Source organism: Heterodontus francisci, chromosome 6 (assembly GCF_036365525.1).
Source record: "Heterodontus francisci isolate sHetFra1 chromosome 6, sHetFra1.hap1, whole genome shotgun sequence".
NCBI lineage: Eukaryota > Metazoa > Chordata > Chondrichthyes > Heterodontiformes > Heterodontidae > Heterodontus > Heterodontus francisci.
In genome coordinates, this window is record NC_090376.1 from 56,529,068 (window position 1) to 56,553,548 (window position 24,481).

The 24,481-nt window shown below is 39.2% G+C and overlaps 2 protein-coding genes across 4 annotated transcripts in view; one reads left to right on the plus strand and one right to left on the minus strand.

Moving 5' to 3' along the window:
• The window catches only part of npat (nuclear protein, ataxia-telangiectasia locus), a 62,599-nt gene extending 41,749 nt beyond the window's left edge, over positions 1-20,850 (plus strand). Inside the window, exons 10-18 of one of the 2 annotated variants that reach the window (XM_068033725.1) lie at positions 2,796-2,883; positions 4,394-4,490; positions 7,975-8,100; positions 8,304-10,244; positions 10,964-11,082; positions 12,079-12,193; positions 12,616-12,688; positions 15,968-17,096; positions 20,261-20,850. In XM_068033725.1, the coding sequence (XP_067889826.1) occupies positions 2,796-2,883; positions 4,394-4,490; positions 7,975-8,100; positions 8,304-10,244; positions 10,964-11,082; positions 12,079-12,193; positions 12,616-12,688; positions 15,968-17,096; positions 20,261-20,347 (3,775 nt within the window). In that variant the 3' untranslated portion in view covers positions 20,348-20,850. The remainder of the gene's footprint in view (positions 1-2,795; positions 2,884-4,393; positions 4,491-7,974; positions 8,101-8,303; positions 10,245-10,963; positions 11,083-12,078; positions 12,194-12,615; positions 12,689-15,967; positions 17,097-20,260) is intronic. The other variant, XM_068033726.1, reaches the window with a different exon arrangement.
• A 553-nt stretch (positions 20,851-21,403) lies between these two features.
• The window catches only part of acat1 (acetyl-CoA acetyltransferase 1), a 57,565-nt gene continuing 54,487 nt past the window's right edge, over positions 21,404-24,481 (minus strand). For both annotated transcript variants that reach the window (XM_068033727.1, XM_068033728.1), the window contains 2 exons: positions 23,315-23,472; positions 21,404-22,153 (listed from right to left, as the gene is read on the minus strand). In XM_068033727.1, coding sequence (XP_067889828.1) covers positions 22,033-22,153; positions 23,315-23,472 — 279 coding nt within the window. In that variant the 3' untranslated portion in view covers positions 21,404-22,032. The remainder of the gene's footprint in view (positions 22,154-23,314; positions 23,473-24,481) is intronic.

The following is a 24,481-nucleotide window of genomic DNA, read 5'->3' on the forward strand; positions in this document are numbered from 1 at the left end:
GCCTTACTGAAATCCATGTAGACTACTTCAACTGCTTTACCCTCATCTACACACCTTGTCACCTCCTCTCAAAATTCAATCAAATTTGTTAGACATGATCTCCCCCTGACAAAGCTATGCTGACTATCCTTGATTTAATCTAATAAAAGTAAATTACTGCAGATGCTGGAAATACTCAACAGGTCTTGCAGCATCTGTGGAGAGAGAAGCAGAGTTAACGTTTCATGTCAGTGACCCTTCATCAGAACTGCAGAACCTTGATTTAATCCCTGCCTCTCCAAGTGGAGATTAATCCTGTCCCTCACAATTTTTTTTCAGTAGTTTCCCTGCCACTGATGTTAGACTCACTGGCCTGTAATTACCTGGTTTATCCCTACTACCCGTCTTGAATAAAGGTACCACATTCACTGTCCTCCAGTCCTCTGGCACCTCTCCTGTGGCCAGAGAGGATTTGAAAATTTGTGTCCAAGCCCTTGCAATCTCTTCCCTTGCCTCACAACAGCCTGGGATACATCTCATCTGGGCCTGGGGATTTATCCTCTTTTAATACTGCTAAAACAGCTAATACTTCCTCCCTTTCAATGCTAATTTATTCGAGTATATCACAATACCCCTCCCTGATCTCTGCACCTACATCGTCCTTCTCCATAGTGAACATAGATGAAGAGTAATCATTTATAACCTCGCCTATGTCCTCTGACTCCACGCACAGATTATCACTTTGGTCCCTAATGGGCCCTACTCTCTCCCTGGTTATCCTCTTGCCCTTAATATACTTATAAAACGCATTGGGATTTTCCTTTATCTTGCCCACCTGTGTTTTTTCATGTTCCCTCTTCGCTCTCATAATTATTTTTTAAAAATATCCTCCTACACGTTCTATACTCTAGGGCCTCTGCTGTTTTCAGCCCTCTGAGTCTGCCATAAGCCTCCTTTTTTTCCCCTTATCCAATCCTCTATATGCCTTGACATCCAGGGTTCACTGGACTTGTTGGTCCTACCCTTCACCTTTACGGGAACATGTTGGCCCTGAACTCTCACTATTTCCTTTTTGAATGACTCCCACTGATCTGATGTATACTTTCCTACAAGTAGCTGCTCTCAGTTCACTTTGGCCAGATCATGTTTTATCATATTGAAATCGGCCTTCCCCCAATTCAGTATTTTTATTTCTGGTCCAGCTTTGTCCTTTTGCATAACTACCTTAAATCTTAGAGTAAATGGGCTGTTAACCCCAAAGTAAGGATAAATGTTATGTTTCCTGCACTACTGAAAGAGACTAGGGAGGAGATTTGCGAGGCATTGTCAATCATTAGGAGGGAGTTATTATACACTGGGGAGTTAACTATCGATTACAAACAAACTAATAGTCAAATATTTTTCAATATTCAAAAAGGGCAACAAATCTGGTGTTGGCAATTACAGATCCCATAGTCTCACTTCCAGTTCATGTAAAGTAATGGAATTGAGTATCAGGAGTATTTTAATTTTATTTATAGATACAGCACTGAAACAGGCCCTTCGGCCCACCGAGTCTGTGCCGACCAAGAACCACCCATTTATACTAACCCTACAGTAATCCCATATTCCCTACCACCTACCTACACTAGGGGCAATTTATAATGGCCAATTTACCTATCACTTGCAAGTCTTTGGCGGTGGGAGGAAACCGGAGCACCCAGCAAAAACCCATGCGGTCACAGGGAGAACTTGCAAACTCCACACAGGCAGTACCCAGAATTGAACCTGGGTCCCTGGAGCTGTGAGGCTGCGGTGCTAACCACTGCGCCGCCCCAAAACATGGAGTTTTATGGTACAATAGCAGTAACATCGATCCTGGAGGAGAATATCCTGCCTGACCAACTTCTTTGAGAAAGTGACAACCCAAGTAGACTGTGGAAAGCCCTACAACCTATGTACCTCTGTTTCCAACAAAGTTCCACCTGGAAGGCTGGTATTGAATTTCAAAGTGGTCGGGTTTCAGGCTAGACACTGAAAATTGGTGAGAAATAGTCTAAAAGGCCGAAAACAAGTACTCTGGAGTTATTTGTCATGGGGGGGGGTGGGGGGGGGGTGTTCTGAATGACATGAATGTTAAGTAGTGTGTCAAAAATGATCTGTTTTCTTTTATACTTGACAGGCGCCCTAATTTTAATACTTTATCATATGCAACTTGAAAGTATCAAAAAGCAAAGCATGGTTTAAAAAATAAAGTTCAGGATTAAGATCATATTTTAAGTTACAGACCAAAAGGAACATGAGAAGCAGGTTTGTTGCTGATATACAGCAAGTTATAGATCGAGAAGGTAAATGTTGTGTGATTATAGCCAAGAATTGTGGGACTCCATCTGTTTACTATTTACATAAATGGCCTAGGATCAGAAATGCAGTGACAAGTAGTCAGATTTGCTGATGATACCAAACTTGGTGTGAATTTTGTTTTTCTCCCCCTATCACTGCTGAGTTTTTTCAAATGGCTCTCAAGACAAGTTAACTAATATGTGACATTGATAACTAGCAATATCTGCAGATGTTATAATTTTTGATGGACACATTACAGTCCCAACGAAACAACTGCGATATGACATAACAGTGTGGCAAAATGTTTTTGGTTATGGAAACTCCATTGGCATTTGCAGGTTCATAAGAACATTTCATCCAAAACGGTAAAATTTAACCAACTGTGGCCGGACTTTGGAAACTAGATGGATAAAGTGAGCAGTAACTTCAATTGCACATAATGTAAAATTTTTCAAATTTATGTGTCAAATCCAACATATTTTTTCATCTTGTAGTGAGACTAGTACTGGACACCCTTCAAAGCCACCAGACAGTAGTACTTCATTACCGGATCAGTCCATTGATGAAATCCTAGGCCTTGGGGTAACATTTATTTTATATTTGAGTGGTATACTGTCTAATTTTTTTTATGCAGCTTGTGTATTTGAGCACTGGGGCCATTAAATGTGGTACTTTGTTTTGCTGAATATATTGGAATTGAATGGATGCTCCTGATTTAAAAAAAAAATATTTTCAATTTAGTTTAATTGACCTGAAAGAGAAGACCTGAGTGTGATGCCAATAAGTTATGGTAGTGTGCTCGATGTGGCTTTATGCCTGCAAATCGAAATATGGTGATAGTAAAATATAACGATTGTGGGACAATGATTTTAAGGCCTTTCAATACTTATAATTCAGATGATGGACTGGATTTTCCCTGCCCCATAAGACCGGTTTGGAGCGGGGGCAGGAAAATGGGGGTGAGCCACATCTGCACTGCTTCCTGATGCATTCTCGCCTCCAGGGGCAACTGGGAATGGTTCAGATGCCCACTCTACAGAGGTGGCAGCCAATTAGTCAGATTAAGGTCCCACTTAGGCGCCATTTTGCGCAGGCGCTGGTATTTTACCAACGTCTGAGTGGCCCTCCTCTGTGTGTGGAGGTCGCCGGCTCATTCGAGCTCAATCTAGCTCAGTAGTGGACAAGCCAGGGGGTCAGCAGCTGGAGGCTCCATGCCCCAACAGCAGGGTGAAAGACTGCAGCTGTGCCCGTGAATAGGCTTGTGGAGGGGTTGCCCCTCCAACCTGATGGCCCTACTGGCTTAAGGCATCTTATAACTTAAATGCAGGCATCGCGGGTGCCTGTCTGTTGAGGTGTGCTCACCTGCCTACCTTGACAGCGCCCACCTCTCCTGGTGGGGCTGCCTACATGACATTGCTGTGGGCCCTCTGGGCCAGTAGCATCGGGAGCTTGCCTTAATAGGACGGCGATCACGGAAGCGGCCAATTGGGAGACTGCGTCTCGGATGGTTGTGCCAGTGGGTGTGCTTGGAACCCCTATATGTGTCCAGCGTCGGGGTTCTGGCACCCGCCAGAAAATCCTGCTTGATGTGTTTGGAGAAAAAGTAGTAGCTCTGCTGTTGCTGCATTTGCATAGATATAATAACACTTTCAAATCACACTTGGCTTTTAAAAGATCTAATAATTTAAAATACTTATGTATCTGTATTCCAATACAGTTATGAAAAGTTTACAATACAGAAATGTTGGAATGACTGGGGTTCAATTGAAGAATATCTGTAATATCACTTCAGTAACATAGTTCTTCAAAATGAATAGAGAGCATCCAGCTAGCACAGATGTTACGCTTAGTTCAGGAGCCTAGCATTTGATTTTTGATACTGAGGAACATTACACAAATGAAGAATGGTGTAAAGTGGAAAGAAAAAAGAGGAAAACTGTTTTCAAAACAGGGAAGGAAAAAAATACTAGTTTCTGAAGGCACCAAAAATGTCCATAGTCCAATCTATTCCGTGTTGTTTCCTCATCGCCCTGAACATTTTCTGAAATCCAAACTGAAAGCTTAAATAAATTGTCCTTTTTATTTTTTGTAGGATGAAGTCCATATGTCTGATGAAGCTATCCAGGATATCTTGGAGCAGACTGAGTCAGACCCAGCATTTCAGGCTTTGTTTGATCTCTTTGATTATGGTTTGTACTGAACCCCATCAAAAAGCATACATTTTTTTATTAATGATTATCTAGTGGCCTTGTATTTTGGCCATTATAAAAAATTTATTATTTAACTTAATCTGAGCTGATGAGATTCTCTTGGTATAAGTCTTTGGCTGCAATGAGAAGTTTTATTCATTTTCACAATCAGTAGCAACTATAAGTATTCAGTCTGAAGCCTGTAGGAAGATTCTTTAAGGATGTGACTATAAATGCAAAATACATATTACGACAAGAGTTATAACATTTCTTCAACATAAATAGACAATTTATACAGACGTTTTGTGCAGTGTGACAATTATATAACCTTCTGCTGTAAGAGCTAATAAGTTCTACTAGATCTACTGATGCGCAAAAATCAAATTGGGGAGGCCATTTTCTGGAGGCCAAATGAGAGGTGGCAAATCCTTGAGTTATTACAACAATAGAAAGCTACCAGGCAGGGCTTTATTCTGAATTGGACCGACATTAATTTAGACATTTGGGGAAAGTGTTATATTCTCCAGTTCAACATTCCTGATCTTGCTGAGTGCAGAAACTCACCAAATGGAATTTAAAATGCATATAATTGAGGTAATTTGGCATTAATTAGTTTGCTTACTGCAGTGTTTTTGAGCGCCAAGTATTAGATTTAAAAATGCTTATGTAGATGGTTTGTACTTTCCCCTTAACTCCATGCATTTATGCACATGCCTAGACTGTGGTAAATAAGGTTGGTGAACTGCAGGCACAAGTAGCCACACGGGATTATGATACTTTGGCAATAGTGGTTCAAACAAGGTGAAATTGGTACTTAATATTCCTGGTTACAATGCATTCCGGAAAGTTAGGGAAGGAAATAAAGGTGAGGCGGTGGCAGTATAGATCAAAGATACTGTTACAGCATTAAAAGGGGTAACGTACTTGAGGGTTCAAAGACAGAATCTATTTGATTAGAATTAAGGAACATTGGAGGAGCTATTATTGCTGTTGGGTGTATATGATAGGCCACAAAATACTGGGAAAGACATAATGGGGCAAGTTTGCAGGCACATTGCAGCAAGATGCAAGAATGACGGAGTAGTGATAATGAGGGTCTTCGCTTATCCTAATTTAGACAGGGAAAATAACAGCGTAAAAGGCAAAGAGGGGACGGAATTTCTGAAATGTGTACAGGAAAACTTGTTTGACCAGTATGTTTCCAGTCCAATGAGGAAGGAAGTCGTGCTGGATGTAGTTCTGGGGAATGAAGTGGGGCAGGTGGAGCATGCTTCAGTGAGTGTGCATTTGGGGAAACAGTGATCGCAATATCATTTGGTTTAGAGTAATTATGGAAAAAGACGAAGAAAAATCAAATGTGTAAATACTGAACCAATGAGGGCTAATTTCAGTGAGTTGAAAAGGGATCTGGCCCAGGTGGATTAAGATTGGCAGATAAAACAGTAAATGAGCAATGAGTGCCCTTCAAAGAGGAGACAGTTTGGTACAGAATAGACACATTTCCACTAGGAGGAAAGGAAGGGCAGCCAAAGCTGGAGCTCCCTAGATAACTGAAGACATAGAGATTAAAATTAAACAGAAAAAGGAAGCTGATAAATGTTGTGTTCATAATTCAGTAAAGACTTTGGCTTCCCTTTTTATAAGCATGTAAATAGTAAAAGAATAGTCAAAGGAAGTGTGGGGCTGATTAGGAACCAATTTCGATCTTTTGGAGGCAAGAGGGTTGAAGTACTAAATGAGTATTTTGGATCTGTCTTCACTAAAGAGGAGGATGATTCCAATGTAAAGGAGGAGGTAGTAGAGAAATTGGATAGGCTAAAAACAATAAAAAGGAGGTACTATAAAGGTTGGCAGCACTCAAAAGTAGAAAAGACACCTAGTCTGGATGGGTTGCATCCCTTGGTTGCTAGGGGAATTAAAAGGTGGAAATTATGGAGGCTCTGGCCACAATATTCCAAACTTCCTTAGATATGTGAGTGGTACCAGAGGACTAGAGGATTACAAATGTTCCACCCTTGTTCAAAAAAGGGGAGAGGGATAAACCCAACAACTACAGGCCAGTCAGCTTTACGTCGGTGGTGGGGAAACATTGAGACTTTACTCTGGGACAAAATTAATTGGCAGTTGGAAAATATGGGTTAATAAATGAAAGCAAGCATGGATTTGTTAAAGGCAAAATTGTGTTTGACTAACTTGTTTGAGTTCTTTGTTGAACTAACAGAGGGTTAATGGGGATAGTGTGGTTGCTGTGTATATGAACTTTCAAAAGGTATTTAATAAAGTAACGTAAATAAAGCCCATGGATTAAAGGAACAGTGTTTGTTTGGATAAGAAATTAGCTAAGCGACAAGAAGTAGACAATAATGGTGAATGTTTGTTTGTCAGACTGGAGGGAAAGTGTGCAGTGGTGTCGTTGCGATCACTGTTCTTTTTGATATATATACCTGGACTTGGATATACTGGGCATAATTTCAAAATTTTCTGTTAAGGTTAGTAACAGATTTCAGGAAGACATATATGACAGATGCAATTTAATAGAAAGAAGTATGAAATGATTCATTTTAGTAGCAAGATAAACTAAATGGTACAATTTTAAAGGAGACGCAGGAACAGACACCTGGGGTGTGTATAGAAACATCTTTGAACATAGCAGGATCAATTGAGAAGGCCTTATAAAAATGCTTACAGGATCCTAGGCTTTATAAATAGAGGCATAGAGTACAAAAAGAAGGAAGGTACACTAAACCTTCATAAAACAATGGTTGGACTCCAGCTGGAGTACTCTGTTCAGTTCTGGGCACCACACTTTAGGAAGGACGTCAAGGCCTTCCAGAGCATGCGGAGGAGATATACTAGAATGATACCAGGGATGAAATACTTAAGTTATGTGGAGAGACTAGAGAAACTGGGGTTGTTCACCTTGGAGCAGAGAAGGTTAAGAGGAGATTTGATAGAGGTGTTCAAAATCATGAAGGGTTTTGATACCGCAAATAAGGAGAAAGTGTTTCTAGTAGCGGAAGAGTCAGTAGCCAAAGGGCACAGATTTAAAGTAATTGGCAAAAGAACGAGAGACAATACGAGAAAACTTTTTTTTACACAGCATGTTGTTATGACTTGCAGTGTGCGACCTGAAAAGGCAGTGAAAGCAGATTCAATAATAACATTCAAAAAGGAATTGGATAAATACTTGAAAAGGAAAAATGTGTTGGGCTGTGGAGGAAAGAGCAAGATAGTGGACTGCTTGGCGAGTTCTTTCAAAGAGACGGCATATGCAAGCTGGGCTGAATGGCCTCCTTCAGTGCTGTATCATTCTATGATTTTAATTTCTGGTATTTGAGACTTTTTCCTAAGTTGGTAACTGGAGAAATTGTATATTTTGGTTCTGAAATCAGTCTATCGTTAATCAGGATTAAATGTACATCTAGAGTTTTGTCCTAATTTAGTAAATTTGTGCTTTATCTGTTCTATAATCTGTTTAATTTAGGTAAATCTAAAAAGAGTGAAGAAAGTGATCATGGACAGTGTGGTCAAGAAGACTTGGAGATTATTGAAAATAGTGCAAGTTTGGCATTCCCTGACACATTTAACACTTACCAAACAGAGGAATTGGGTCAGTTTGTAGTTTTGTTTACGAATGTATGAAGTCAGAAATACATGCATGTCAAAAATGCATAACTAAATGAATTATCTTCAATATAATTGTATTCATTAAAAAAGTGCATTTATTAAAGACATCTACTAAAAACTATTTGTAATATGTTTTGTACTAGGTTTACAAATCATGTAATTCTATATTTTTCTTCGGTATCCTAGTGTCCTTACCTTCAACTGTCTCTGAGAAAGCGTCAAGTGGTTATAAGAAGAAAAGCAAAGCTGATGGGACAGTACATAAAAATAAAATATCACCAGAATCAAATTCCACTACAAAATCCACAAAAAAAGAAAATCAGATTTTTCCAACCTTCAGTACAACTGATGCGAACAAGTCTGTGCTTTCAACGGATCGTCAGACTACCAGCAGCCAGGCATCCAAATGTAGTTGTTGGACCACTGGAGAAGCCAGTTCTGCTTCTGATCTTCCTTCATCTGTTTCTGTTATTCACACAACTACTTTAGCTATGTCAGAGTGTCAAGGAGCTGGGGACGTTGCTGAGATGGAGATTGAAGCTCAATCATCATCTGTTTATCATGAAAAGGCAGAACTGTCTCCGCTGGTGCAACAGGAGCTCAGTGAGGGCCCATTGGGCATTGAAGATTTAACTAATCAAAGTGAAAAAGCAGAATCACTATCCAAATTGACATGTCAAAATGGACTTGCTGCAGAAGCTAATAAGTCTTCACTTTACGATACTAATGAATCAAAAGCAGTTGCGAGTCAGCACAAACTTGACGAGTCACCAACACAGACTGTCTGTGTTTTGAGGACAAATGATAAGACTGCAGCTGTAGTTTGTAATGTACCACCTTCAAGTTGTTCTAAAGCATCAGTTCAGTCAACTTTTGTAGTGCAGAAAAGATCTGAGTGTGAGCCTGCTTCTCTGGATGGAAGAAAGCCTTTATCAGTTAATTCTGATAGCTCCTCAGTAACTACAATGCCAGATCAGCAAACTGTCATGCACGTGCCTGGAATTTCTAGAAGCCCTTCTTTAACCAATGTACAGCAATCTCAAGTCCTTGTTTCTACTGTCCCTGAAGCATCAAATAGTTCCACTGTAAGCTCTAGTTCAGTGAACCATCTTAAATCTGGTGCAGTCAAAACGTGCATTGTTTCTGCCGAAGTGGAGTTGCCTGACCGAGCAGAACCAGTTTCTTCCTCTGTTTCTTCTTCTAAATCAAGCTGTGAAGTTAAGGCTATATCCCTACAACCAAACTTAGTCACTTCAGGCCAGAATCCTGCAGCAGGAAGTGTTTCAACTAACATGGTGTCTAAATCGCCCCTCACTGCCACTTCTGCAAAGTCTAATGTTATCTCCACTTCCAAAATTTCAAATGCTGAACCTTCCAGCACTATGGAGGTAGATCCCACAAATATAGTAACTCTCAAGATAATAATTAGCGATGACCCTAAACAGTCTTCTTCAGATACAGAATTAAGTAACGCTGTATCCAGTATTACAAATGAAAATGTACCGACAATTATATTGTCCTCTCCGGGTGGTACACCTTTAAAAGGCAAAGGATTAAGCCAACCTTTATCAAGTAGCAACAGTGCCGCTGTTACAGAAACCAACTCTGGTTGCAGTGAGTGTGTAAGTACTGAAGAAACAGAAAGTGCTATAAATAGTTTGGGGATGTCACAGGAGCCTGAAAGCAGTGAGCAGAATGTTGCAGCAACTGAAGTTGAAGCAGTGCCTACACAAAGCATTACTTCCAGTAACGTGACAGTTAATATGCCACCGACTGATGGTACTCTGTCCACACAAAATCCAATAAGCTTGTCAAAAGATACTGGACTTATTCAACTGTTGCCTGCTGCTACCACATTTGGGCAATCCAGCAGAGTCCTGATAGCAACTTGTGTGCAAGATTCTGCAGGGCAATCTTTGAGGAAAGGAGAGGAACCAAACAATGGTAACGCAATTATTTTGGACCACCGGGGAAATTCAGCAAATGTCTTGATGCTACCAAGCAGCTCTGCTTCTGCAAATGTATCAACATCAGTTCCTCAGGCTTTATCAACGCCTCCGAGGCCAAGCACTGTTTTTACCGTGGGACAGCCTGTATCCTCAAGTTTTTCGCAAGGTATTGGTGCAGGTGATAAGGCTCTACTCAAATTTAAAATTGTAAACTTTTGACATGTTTATAGTACTATTAACAAATTTTACAACTTCAAGCATAATTATCAGTGATATTGCCAACTTTTATTTTTTTTCCACGAGTGCATAGTACCACCCAACCTTATGGAATCATACCATATTGGTCACTCAATTAAAGTTTGTCGTATAGCTAGTGTCATAAACAGCTCATGCAACGGCAAGCGATGAAAGACTAGTTTAACTAGCAGAGCGTATGGAGACAGTTACATTAAGTTTTTTTCCTCGGTCTTTGCTTGTGTTTACAGTAACACTCAAACTGCTGCCCTGGCAGCTAACTCAGCAAAGAACAGAGACAGCTGGAAGTCGGGTTCTTTTACATTACAGAAAAGAGATTGAACCTGTAGTTTTCTTGTCTGTGTGGCTGACTGCCACTCCCTACATTTACTCGGGGTGCCATGTTTAATGAAGATTAATGCCAATTCAAAGTACATATTTATTTCCTTCCCTCACTATTTCTTATGCTAGAGGCCAGTAAAGTAACGTGAGATGATATTCCACCCATCTTTTTTTTTTCTTCCCCCCGCCCCCCCCCCCCCATCTGCAAATTGAGTGATATCTGGCCTCAGCCTAGTAGCTCATTATATGACAGTAACGTTTTCTTTGGTGGGGTTTTCTAGCTCATCCTAGTATGACAGTTAAATGAGTTACATTTTTCAGGGTCAACTTTTATTATCACGTCCCCTGTTCAGCCAGTGCTGCAAGGAATGATGGGAATGATTCCTGTATCAATAATGGGTCCGAATAGTGGAACTTCATTCACAGTGTCTCCCCAACAGGTCAGTTCATATATATTTTGTACATGTTGTCTCTGCATTGAAATACATAATCTGTGACTTTGACGGGTGCTGCATTAATTGAAGATAATTGTAGATTGATTTTGTCTCGCATACCACAAAATCAGAGAAATTACAGCGCAGAGAGAATGGCACATCGTGCAATTGTATTTTAAAAATAAGGAGACATTAGAACAGCTTGGTTAAGAGGTAGTTTTTAAGGAGCATCTTAAAGGAGGGAAGAGGTTTAGTGAGGAAATTTCAGAGCTTGGAGGTCAAGACCAGTGAACGCACAGCCACCAGTGGTGAGACGAAGGAAGTGGAGGATGCAGAAGAGGCCACAGAGTTAAACGAATGCAGAAATGAAGGAGGGTTGTAGGGCTGGAGGAGGTTAGAGATAGGGAGGGGCAAGGCCATGAAGGGATTTGGACACGAGCATGCAAATTTCAAAATTAAGGAGTTGGTGGATCGGGAGCCAGTGTAGATCATCAAGTATGGGAGTGATGAGTGAATGGGTCTTGATGCAATTAGGATCGGTATTCATTATTAATAGTCTTTGCACAAAATGTTTAGTTCCTCCACTCCACTGTTGCCATCAGTTCAAGTAACGAGACATTCTGGATGACAATACTTGAACTGGAAGCCAAGTATTTTCTATTAAATACAAAGGCTAAATTTTGTCATCACCATACGAAAGGACTTGGATTCATGTGTGCAATTTGCCATGGTGTATTGCTGATCTTGGCCATGTTATGAAGAGACACCACGCAGAGAGTGCAAGTCTACCCCAGATCTGATGATCTTCTCTTTGGAGCCTGTCATGTAAAGTGGCAATAGTGGCGGTCTAAGCAAGTTTGCTACTCATCTTTGGGACAGAGAGGGTGTGTGGGACTTGGGATAAGGATAACTTGTTCTGCCAGCCTGAAGTTGGAATGCATATAGGCCAATCTGTGCTTGCAGGACTTATAGTAATGCAAATTTTCTGTTTATTTCATCCAGGTTCTTCGTATGCCTGTATCATCTTCACTTGGCAAAAAATGTAGCAGATTCAGCAAACTTCCCATTTCAAGGAAACCACCACAGTTAGCTGTTCAACCAAGCACCTTAAATACAGGTTAGTATGTATGAAAGAAATAGCTATGAATTATATTTACCTACAAAAAGTCTTGACAAACAGTGTACCTGGTTACTTAAATGTCATGCTTTTTCCTGCTTGTTATCTTGCATGAGCAAATAATCGAATGGTATTTTAACAGTTTGACAGAAACTATAAAACGTCTATGATTCTTGGAATGCTGTACGCTTATTTCTAATTCTTACCATTGTGGTGGCTGAAAGCAGACATGCAATTAGTACCACTAAAGAGCTTTTTGTGGTTTGGTAATGTGCATCTTCATTCTTCACCATATTAATTGCTTCCTTTATGGAAAGTTATGTGAAAACTAAATTTTCTGTTTTGTTTTCTCATTTTTGTTCAAATAGTTATCCTGAAATGCATGGAATTGATTAAATTATTTTTATTGCTTTGTTTTCTAGGACAGTCATCTGTTATTGGCACTTTCATTTCAATAGATTCATCAATCGCACAAAGTACTTCCCGGCTCCAGAGGTAATATACTATGACTTACATGTCAGACTGTATGCTATTAAAGCTAAATTCTCTCAGTATAGCTTTTGTGTTATTGTTTAGAAATGATGCTTGGTTAAGTGGACTTGAACAGTTCAAAATATTGTCTTCACCTAGGCTTCAGATCTTTGTGGCAAGAAAACAAAATCAAACCCCTGCATGATTCAAATGTTTATCTCATGACTGAGATGCAGAACTGATGTGAATTGAACTGTTTTTGGGAGAAAGCGAGGGGAGCAACATTCGTCTCTTGGTGTTCATATGTTTAATTTCCCTCCCAGGACAGGCAGATCATACGCATAGAAACAGAAAATGTACGACACAGAAAGAGGCCATTTAGTCCAACATGTCTGTGCCAGCTTAAAAAATAGGGATCCAGCATAATCCCACTTTCCAGCTCTTGTCCTGTAATGCTGTAGCATTTCAAATGCATATCCAAGTATTTAGTTAAATGCGACAACTGTTTCTGCCTCAGCCACCTTTTCAGGCTGTAAGTTGAAGACGCTCACCATCCTCGGGGTGAAAAAAAGTTCCCCTTGATCCCCTTTAACCCTTCTGTCAATTAGTCTAAATCTGTGCCCCCTGGTTCTTGATCTCTCTGCTAAGGGAAATAGAACCTTCCTATCCACTCTAGGACCTTCATAATTTTGTACATCTCAATTAAATCTCCCTTCAGGCTCCTCTGTTCCTAAGGAAACAACCCCAGTCTATGCAATTTTTCCTCATAGCTAAAATTCTCAGTTCTTGGCAACATCCGTGTAAATCTCTGTACCCTCTCTAGTGCATTCACATTCTTCCTGCAATATGGTGACCAGAACTGTACATAGAACTCTAGCTATCCTGTATTTCTTGGTTAACCTCTACCTGTCCTGCTGCCTTCGGCGATCTGTGGATATGCACTCCAAGGTCCCTCTGTTCCTCTACACTTCACAGTATCCTACCATTTATTGAGCATTCCCTAGCCTTGTTTGTCATCCCCAAATGCATTACCTCACACTTCTCTGGATTAACTCCACTTGCCATTTTTCTGCTGACCTGACCAGTCTATTGAAATCTTCCTGCAGTCTACAGCTTTCTTCCTCACTATCCACCACACGACCAATTTTTGTATCATCTGCAAGCTTCTTAATCATTCACCCTACATTTGTCTAAATCATTGATATAAACAACATAAAGCAAGGGACCTAGTACGGAGTCCTGCGGAACCCACTGGTAACGGCCTCCCAGTCACAAAAACACTTGTTGGCCATTTCCTTTTGCTTCCTGTTATTGAGTCAATTTTGGAGATAACTTGCCACTTGCCCTTGGATCCCATGGGCTCTTACTTTGCTGGCCAGTCTGCCACGTGGATCTTGTCAAAAGCCTTGCTAAAATCCATGTTGACTACATTAAACACGCTACCTTCATCGACCTTCCTTGTTACATCCTCAAAAATCCATTCGAATTAGTCAGGCACTTCCCTTAATAAATCTTTGCTGGCTGTCCTTGATTAATGCATGTTTTTCTAAATTACGATTTATACTGTCCCACAGATTTTTTTTTCCTATAAATTTGCCCACCTTTCCCTTTTTAAACAACGGTACAATGCTAGCAGTACTCCAGCACCACACTCGTAGTCAGAGAGGATTGGAAAATGATGGGCCGAGCCTCTGTCAGTTTCTCCCTTGCTTTTCTTCACGGCCTGGGTTGCATTTCATCTGGGCGTGGCAATTTAGCCATTTTCAAAGATGCTAAACCCATTAATATTTCCCCTCTCACTGTGGTTATACCATCCAGTATTTCACAATCCTCCTCAACTTCAATGTATGCACCGTCCCCCTCTTTTGTGAAGAATGACGCGGAGTATTCATTAGGAACTGTCTTCGCACACAAGTTAACTTTTTGTTCTCTGATCGACCTACTCTCTTCTTTAGTTATCCTCTTGCTCTTTATGTATTTATAAAATATTTTTGGGTTTTCCTCGATTTTGCTTGCCAATATTTTTTCATACCCTCTCTTTGCTTTACTGATTTCCTTTTTAATTTTACCTCTGCACTTTCTATACTCCTCTAGGCTTTCTGCAGTATTGAGTTCTTGGTATCTGACATAACTTTCCCTTTTTTGCCTAAGCCTTGTCTGTAGGCTCTTTGACATCCAGGGGTGTCTAGATTTGGCTTCTTTTTCTTATTAACCTCTCTGATTTTTTATGTTGTGTAATCATTTTTGATAAGCAGTTTGCAAGCCCTTCACTCTGTTTACTATGTCTCTGATTGCCATATCTGTTGATTCTTTTGTCTTCCTGCCCAATTAGTGGTATACACCCAAAATGTTAATTACCTGCCTTTTCTCTTTACAGATGCTAAGGGATCTGCTGTGTATTTCCTGCATTTTTAGATTTGCAGTTTTTGATCTTTTAATGAAAATCCTGACCACTCCTAGTTTGTTTAGCAAATTTGGTTTATATATTCCTCTAGCACCGAAGGTATTGTTCTTTTAAAAAAAAAAAAATTTAAACTGATGAGTTGGAAATTTCAGTTTGATTATTTCAATCTATCCAGTCCAACTCATGACTGTTTGTTTGTTTGTTTAATGATCTCTGGTTACAAACCCTGCCCAAAATGATGGGCTGAAAGTCTCATCTTTCCGATGACTATATGCCATCTATGAGACATACAAATTTACTGCACAATCAGTCCCTAATGGAAATGGGCCTACAATTCAAAATTTGGCAGTAAATTGGCAAACTTGGTTTGAGGGCTTATAATAGGCTGCTGTGCGAAATGAAAAATATGCCACACTGATTATGGAAAACATCTACTTCCATAAAGAAATTATTTACAGTTTTTCAGGCTGTGTATTTTGACTTTCATTGTGTAGTTGAGAACTGTATATTGTGGGAAGGAAGAATTAATCAGATTCTTTCATGCTCATTGTGATGTTTGGAATGTGCAGTTATTAGGATTGAACGGTCACTGTGTAATTGCTGTACTTATTGTAAACATTGGCCAGCACCATATAGCCACATGCCCATTTTCCCAGTTTCTCTTTGCACTTTACCTCTGCCTGAGTCTTAGCCACTTAGTAACCAGTGTGAAATTCACAGAAATTGACTCTCACTCAATTTTTAAAAAAATCTGTTCTTTCCCAAATCATCTGGGAAGATAGCAAGTGGAAATGAAGTGCTTCCTTGTATAAAGCAGAGAGAATAATTCCTGCCTTCTATGAATTCTGTTCTTTGATAAATGCTGCAACATATAATACAAAATTTGCATTATTTTCTAGGGGTGAAAATTCAGACCAGAATGTTCCTGTAGACCAATTGGGAAAATCAAGAGAGAACCCAGTGGAGATATCTAGTGCATCAAGCTCAAAATCGAGAGCCCAACGCCATAGACGAGTGCTGTGCTTTGATAATGCAACTGCTGCAGAATCAGACCAACCCAATATAGAGTCTAACACCAGTCAAGAAAAAAAAGAAAATCGTACAGATAATGTAAATCAATCTGACAGACTTTTTAGTTCCCAGAACAAAGAGCGGTCTGAAAGGACGGATACAAGGGTTAGTAAAGGGAGGGAAATGCAGGGGAAATCAGAGAAGAGTAAAAATTCAGCTTCCGGCCCATCTTATGAATCATTCCACAAAGCAACAGCAAATAAGGAAAATGAGGCAAGCCGGGACCAGGTTAGACAAAGAAGTAGAGAAATTTTAGATCTTTCAAATACACAAATGCAGAAAAAAGGCTGTCCAAGTGAGAGACCTAATTCTCAAACTGACATCGCTGACAAGGATGGCAAAAATAAAATTTGCGAATCTCAGCAAGAGTGCAAAAAGGGGGCCACTGCTCTTGTAGTCTCTCAAGAAACTGCTTCTAAAAGAAACCCAGATAAAAGCGATTGTTTTAGTCTGACCAGCACACTGACTAAACAGGCAGCTGAGATGCTGCAAGACATGCAGAGGCAAAGCCCTGCCCCAAAACAAACTAGTAACGCTGACTTGCCTGTGCCCAGGACACCAGGCTCTAATGTACATGACAGGCCAGACGATTGCTCAGACTTTCAACGGACTCCACGCAACAAAGGCTTTGGAGATGAGAAGGCATCACCTAGAGTAATGGTACCTCCAACGACCCCAGACATACCAACATGCAGCCCAGCAAGTGAAGCAGGAAGTGAAAACAGTGTTAGTATGGCTGCACATACGCTGATGATTCTCTCCAGGGCTGCGATTGCAAGGACTACTGGTACCACACCTCTGAAAGATAATACCTGTCAAATAAGGTCTCCGCTTAGCCACACAAAAAAAAGAAAACTGGAAGAACGGGAGGAAGAATATAGACAGCAGTCTTTATCCAGCAAGGCAGACCTTCAAAATTCCAGCTCACCTGGAAAGAAGAAAAGGTCGAAATCACATGTAAGTAGCTTAGTCTTAGGGCCACCATGTGACAGAATCCTAACAGCAAGTGTTTGGCAATACACAGCTAGTCCAGTCAATAATAAAGAAAACTATTGCCACTTATTACAAATGTATAAACACTGATATTCAAGTGATAGAATGCAACTTGTTTATCTTTAATGAGCTATAACGTAGAGCACCGGTACTCCAGTACTCTGCACCATGGACTGGTAGTTGAGTTGTTGGCTTGTACCTATTATTTTGAACATAGTGATAGACTGTTAATGCAAGAAACTACGGAAGAACCCAGACAAAACATGCATGTCAACTGAACCATGGAAATGAAGCGCAGATAAGTGCACATTAGAACAATATAATACGGGACATACTTGCTCAGAATGTGTTGAACTAACGAGAAGAGCAGGTGAAAGAGATCTGGGGTGATAAACTTTAGCATGTTCATTGCAGAGTAACATAATACTTTAGAATGTAATTATGGGATCCTAGGCTTCATAAACAGAGGCAGTGTGTATAAAAGTCAGGAAGTTATGCTAAATCCATGTAAAACATTAGTTTGACCCCAGCTGGAATATTGGCCAGAACCTTATGCTCCTGCTGTAATTTTACAAGCGACAGCAGCAAGATGTGACCCGCCTGCCCCAGGCTAATTAAGACCCTTAGGTGGCCAATTAACTGCCACTTAAGGGCCTCCTGCCGCTAGTATATTACATAAAATCATAGCGTGGCTTCTAGGCTCGGCGGAGGTGGGTTTGCCACCGACTTTTGTGGCTGGTGAGCAGGGCCTCTATCGCAAAGTAAAATTCCGTCCATTGTTTCCAATATGGCCACTACACTTTTGGAAGGACTCTAAGGCTTGGAGCGGGTATAGATTCACCAGAATTATTCCAGGAATGAGGGATTACATAGACTCTAGGTTGACTGGGGTCGTTCTCCTTAGAATACAAAAGGCTGAGGAGATTTGATAGAGATGTTTAAAATCATGAAGGGTTTAAATAAAGAGAAATAGTTTCTGATGGCTGGTCAATAACAGAGAGCACAGATATAAGGTGATTGACAAAACAACCACATGAGGAAAGAGTGGTTAGGATTGGAATGCTCTGCCTGGTGGGATGATGGATACAGATTCAATAGCAGCTTTTAGAAGAGAATTGTATAAGTACTTGAAGGATAAAAAAAATGCAGGGATTTGGGGAGAGGGCTAACTGGATTGCTCTTCAATACAGCCAGCGCTGACTCCATGGGCCAAATGGCCACCACCTGTGCTGTAGTATTCTATGATTCTATAGTCTAAGCATGTTGTCAAAGCTGTATAACGTTCTAGATGTTCAGTTCTAGTCTTCCTGGTAGGGTAGTGGAGGTACTGAGGTTGATCCCTGCAATTAGAGGACATAGTTTTTTAAAAAAACTTAACTCTTCAGCCCTAAAAGGTGCAACAAAAATCAAGTGCTTGTCTGAAATTATTAGATGTCGTCTTTTAGATCACTTTAGCATTAAAGTACTGTTAGCTGATTCCTCAAACAGAGATTATACGTCACAGTTCTGTATGCCAAAGACACTGATATGCAAATGGTTATTAAGTCTGTTGAATTGTCTCATTAATGTAGCTCCACTCACGTGCAAAAGACCAGGAAAAGTGTGTCCTGCATTTACACCATTTCTGAATGTTTACATTTACACAGCAGACCCCAAAGTGTCTCTTCCAGGTGTTGTGTAACTTTTAAAAAATTTCTCCTTACTGAAAGCTGCTCTTTATTTTCTATATCTTTATGCTATCAGAATCTGCTGCATTAAAAAGAAAAGCTTCCACAATTGTATCTTCTTAAATATACTGTGCTTAATGTGCATTAATGACTTCAAACTTTAATTTTAGTACTGTCAATAAGACACAGTCGTTCTTTACGTACTGCTTTATATGTTCTGTGCTTTCTTTGCGGCCCCACTAAAGTTTACACTCCATAGTACACTAATGCAATTTTCAGAGTAATTGCTTTGAAAGGCAATTCCAGGCCACAATTTTAATATTCTCTGGGGTATTTTCAGATGAATCTGGAGCTACAGCTTGAGGGGTTATTCTAACAAAAGAATGACACCTTTGGAAGTGGGTATCTGCTAAGGTTTAGTACAGGATAAGAATCTATTTTTGAACCATAAAGTTTTTGTAATTATATTGAATATACTGTTTGTATTGTGTTCATTTACTCATTTCATGTTGGTTTACAGCCTGAGCTAGTCTTTGATCCATATTCTTCCACCTACTGTTGGAGTGGATCATGTGATACCACATGATCGGTTCCTATAAACTGGAGTGGAGTGACTTTTTTTTGAGCTCGGGTCTTGGTGTATTTACCCATATATTAGGCAGGTAAAGGCAAAAAATGTAATCAAGCATAAAGTTGAATAGAAAAGTTTAGTGGGAAACGCTGTTAAACTGCAACTGTAAGAAAGGGGATCTAGGTACAAACTAGTAAACATTCAGGACAAAATAGTTTTCTGGGTGAAGCAGTTAAGGCAGAAACACAAATCATTTAAGATGGGATTGTGAATAGTGAGTTAGATTATCTTTTCTGTAGTGCTGTACTGCTACAGAAATGTCAGCACTTCATGGAGCTGTCGAACACAACCACCACCAAGCGGGAAAGAAAATTAAGTGACGGGAGGAATGGCAAAGTGGAAAATCGCAGATGAGAAGAAAAGTAGGAAGTGGTGGCAGAGTCTAAATGTGAGTTCGAGTTCCATAGGGTAGGGTATAGTACCTGAAAGAGTGAATAAGGTGTGGAGCAAATCATTTGAAGCTGAGGATGCAAAGGTGGTTACATGAGAGCGCTTCAGTTTTGCTGACCATTAACAAAGACAAAACTTTTGTTCATCCCGTTTGTGGTAATAGCATAGTATTTAAAGGTAGTGGATATGCTGCATAATCTGGTTCCTTCTCTACTTGAGTTATAGGAGAATAGATCAACAATGACCATTTCACAGGGTGTACTGGAAAGTTCTATGAAATATGACTATCAAATGATTGATTTCACTTTTTTATTTAAGATATGGCTTTTAATTTCACAGGCCATGGGGGACACTGCAGACATTCTTCCTTTTTAATTTCTTCTTGGAAAATCATATAGCTAATTCATTCTAATTTCAAAATGAAATGTTTTATCTTCTAGAAACACAAGAGAAAGAAACACCTGGATTCTTTTCCTGTTGAAATGGATGTAGATAAATTTTTGAGTTCACTGCAATATGATGAATGATTATGCAGAATTCGATATGCGCCTTAATTTCACAAGGAACGGAGCTGTTCTTGCATCCCACTTTGTTCATCTTATACCATAAACTGATTTCTGATATTGACATACAAACTTCCAAATAAATTATAATGCCCTGTTAACAGCACTTATTACAATTGTTGAAATTTACTGAGCAAAGTCATCGTTACATAGTATAGTCAAAGAATAAATTTTGTAGAATGACTAGATTATACTTGAATGCTTTTTTGGAACTTGGACTGTATATTTCAAGTTGCAATTGTTATTAATACCATCAGTCAACTTGTAAATATTGTAAAGCTTTGAACTGTGCTTTAATAAATCTACTGTGTGCAAGAGAGCACAATTACCTGACAGTTTGCAGATTTTATTGCCTTGGATTATTTCAGTAAGTGTAGAACTTGTGTTTTATAATGAAATCTAATAAGGACATGGAGGATTTAAACACTGGAGATGTTCAGGTGGCCTTTTGAAGCAAAGACCATATTGTAATCTGTTCTAGTTCTTTTTGTTTGGCAGCTGACAATGCAAAAAAAGGAAACATCTTCCCCCTCCCCCTAAGTTTCTCTTTAGAAGCTACTGATGGAGCCCTGCCCACTTGCATAGGAACTGAAGTGGCATCAATCTCTGCTGCAGCTCCTTTCACTACAGTAATTATAGATTAACCACCTTAAATAATGAGTTGAAATTCCTACTTTTGCACTTAGTTTCTCATATCTAGAAATATGACCTTCAGCCAGAGTATAGCAACCTAGAGAGCGCTAGTACCAGATATCATTATGCATTTGAAAATACAGGCTAGCTTTCAGGCTCAATTTTTTTTTGTCTTGCAGATCCTGTAAGAATATAGACAGCTCTCTAATGGGCAAGCTTCCCTCCAGTACAAGAGAAACTTGTAATAAGCAACCCGTGGAAGGAATTTACTACCAAGTAGTTGAAATTCTTCACCTCTTAAAGGAAATTTTTTTTTTAAAGTGATGAGAAAAGTCATTATTTATTCTTCACCTCAGAATACCTTTAACTTCAAGTAATTCACCAGAGTTTTGCAGATACCATTTTATTAGAAGTAAATATTTTAATTGCACAATAAATGACCGTAATGAGAAAACTATTACTTGATGCTCCTATTATCTGTTGTAAACCTACTCAGTTAGAATTTTACAATTAGGCCCACAGCTTTAGGCTTACCACATATTTAACCGCTAAAGATCTATGGCAACCATGCGCTATTTTCATACAGTTGTGGATTTTTTTTTTTAAATTTAGGTAAATCTTGTACTTTGGGTAAATGTATACACAGGGAATTAAAATTATGGCAGGCCACAGTGATTTTAAAGTTGGATAAAGTTAACCTTAGATCCGTACAACTGTTTCAATCAGACTGCACTTAACATACAGAATATAGTTGGAGTACAAATGTAAAACTTGTAAAAAGCATATTTCACCCTTTTTGCCTTTATTACAAAGTTTCTGCAGTACTTCCTTAAATCAGTAATATCTGCCACCAATACAGAATTACTGATTTTCTTTAGGCAATAGAAATTTTGTATGCAATATTCATCCCCAAATGGTTATACAAAGTTTAGTTTTGTACATAATTTTTCAGTGGCAACGTATAGCAGCTTAGCCCTTGAATCACACAAGTAACATAATTTAGGACAGTCAGTATCTTACAAGCGCTGAATTAGTATTGAAGAAGCACCACCACCTCCATTACAGATTCCAGCCAGGCCATATTCTCCAGGTTTTAGATTGTAAACCATATGACCAACAATTCTTGTTCCAGACATTCTAAAATTAAAAGAAAAGCGATTAAGGATGAACTCTCAGTGCAGAAAATATTTTCATTAGTCTTTGAACTTCCTTCACAGAACATAGAAACAGGATAAAAAGATAGAAAAGTGTTCTGTGCAAATCTTCAAATCATGAATGTTTAGTTTGTGTAATGAGAGAGATGTCCTACTACCTAAATTCTATTAGATTAAAAATCATCATGGTCAACTTTGTGGCCAATTCAGTATTGCATTTCTTCAGGAAAGCTAAACAAGTAAAACATAAAAAGAGATAGGTCAGCTGTGAAAACATTGAGACTTAGAGCATAGACAACTGAGCGCTAAAGGTCACATTCAAAAGTAATGAGCCTCAAATGAGATTAGAATTTTTTCCCTCCCAGAAGCTGATTACCTTTCTCCAAAAAAATATCTGGTTGAGATAAAATTGAAGGTTATGGAATTAAATAACAGATCAAATACGCCATAGTTCATGAATAGACAGCTACTCTGGAATTTTCTTAATAGAAGGGCTACTGATGTAGAATATTCCCTCAGAAAATAAAATGTGAATCCACACGAGATTAAATTGTATATCGTGTTAAGGAGGCTTGTTGGATGAATGTTTTTTTTTTAACCAATTCCATGCTCAACATTTACCTAACCAGACAACAGGAGTTGGACACAATACAAAACAGAGACTTCCAGAAAGTAACATCCTCAACCCTCAATAATACTGACATGTAAAATTCCAAGGTTGAGCTAGCTAATATCGAGTGTGGGGAATAAACACTATTAGGATTTTGTGTCCGTGAGGCAGGGAGAGGGAAATCACCCAAGGGCTTCTACTCTCATTTCATATCCAGTAACCCTCAAAATGCATTGTTTTCCTACAAAATAGTCACCACTTCAGAAGTAATTTGTATTAGTGTTTTGAGGTCTTTCAATGTGACGTAATGCTATACAGATAAGAGTTGCGTGTAAATGCCAAGATCAGGGGTGGTTTTGATGCCTCCCGGATTGAATGGCCAAATGTTCATCATCTAGTCTCCTATTTGAAAAATAGGAACTTGGACAACGTACCAGAGACCACCCTGAGGAGTAGGGGCAAAACTTTTGTTAACAGCTACCAGGCCAACAATTCTCAAATAAAGATTAGTCAAGGTTCAGGATTTCTACTTACCCAATGGGGTGACCCAGAGATACTGCTCCACCATTGATGTTAACTTTTTGAGGATCGATATCTAACATTTTAATGTTAGCCAGAACGACAATGCTAAAAGCTTCATTAACCTCCCACATTGTAATATCTTCCTTCTTTATGCCTGTTGTTTTAAGAAGCTGTTTTAAACAAAAAAACAAAAAATTAGTTGCATATTCATTGATTCAGCCTGTAAATTGTTCAACCCGGAAAGTTAAATTCATTTCTGTGCACAATTCTTGGTCTTCATTTTCTTTTCTAATTTATTATTAGACAATCCCCAAGTTGAAGAAAAAAAGTTTGGTGTGTTACTAATGCAAAAAAGTCACTGATCTGAGTCCCCAAATAGAGTTTTACAACCCAGAGTAAAAGGTAGAGAATAGGTTAAATCCTTAATGGTAAGAAGGGAGCAATTTTTTTTTCTCAAGATTTTGATAATGCTACATTTAGTGTTCATCCTTAGTTATACACTGAGTAAGCAGTGTGCCTTCTTGAACTGCTATAGTTCTGTGGCTAGTTTTCCCACTAACTTCCAATTTGCTGGGAAAATAAATGCCAATTTCTACCAGAAATTCAGCTTTTGTTCTGGTTGGTGGACGATATTGTAAAATTCCCAATTTTGCCTGTTCTTCATACTGAAAATTATGTCCCAAAATGTGCATGTATTACACCAGTGATGTCATCCCACATGCTGCATGGTCCACGATTGACTCAATGCAAGGACATTTCAGAATACCAGCAGTGTGGTTTTTTCCCTCTCCATTTCCCACACCAGCCATTCTGTGGGCATTGAGTGAGATTAAAAAAAGACTTGCATTTAAATATCACCTTTCATGACCACAGGATGTCTCAAAGCACTTTTGAAGTGTAATCACTGTTGTGTAGAAAATGCAGCAGCCAATTTGTATACAGCAAGCTCCCACAGACAATGTGATAATGACCAGATAATCGGTTTTATGGTGATTGAAGGATAAGTATTGGCCAGGACACCAGGGATAACTCCCCTAATATGCTTATCTGAAATAGTACCCTAGGATCTTTTATGTCCACAAGAGGGCAGAGAGGGCTTCTGTTTAATGTTTCAGCTGAAAGGCAGCACTTCGTCAGTACTACACTAGAGTATCAGTTTTGATTTTTGTGCTCAAGTCC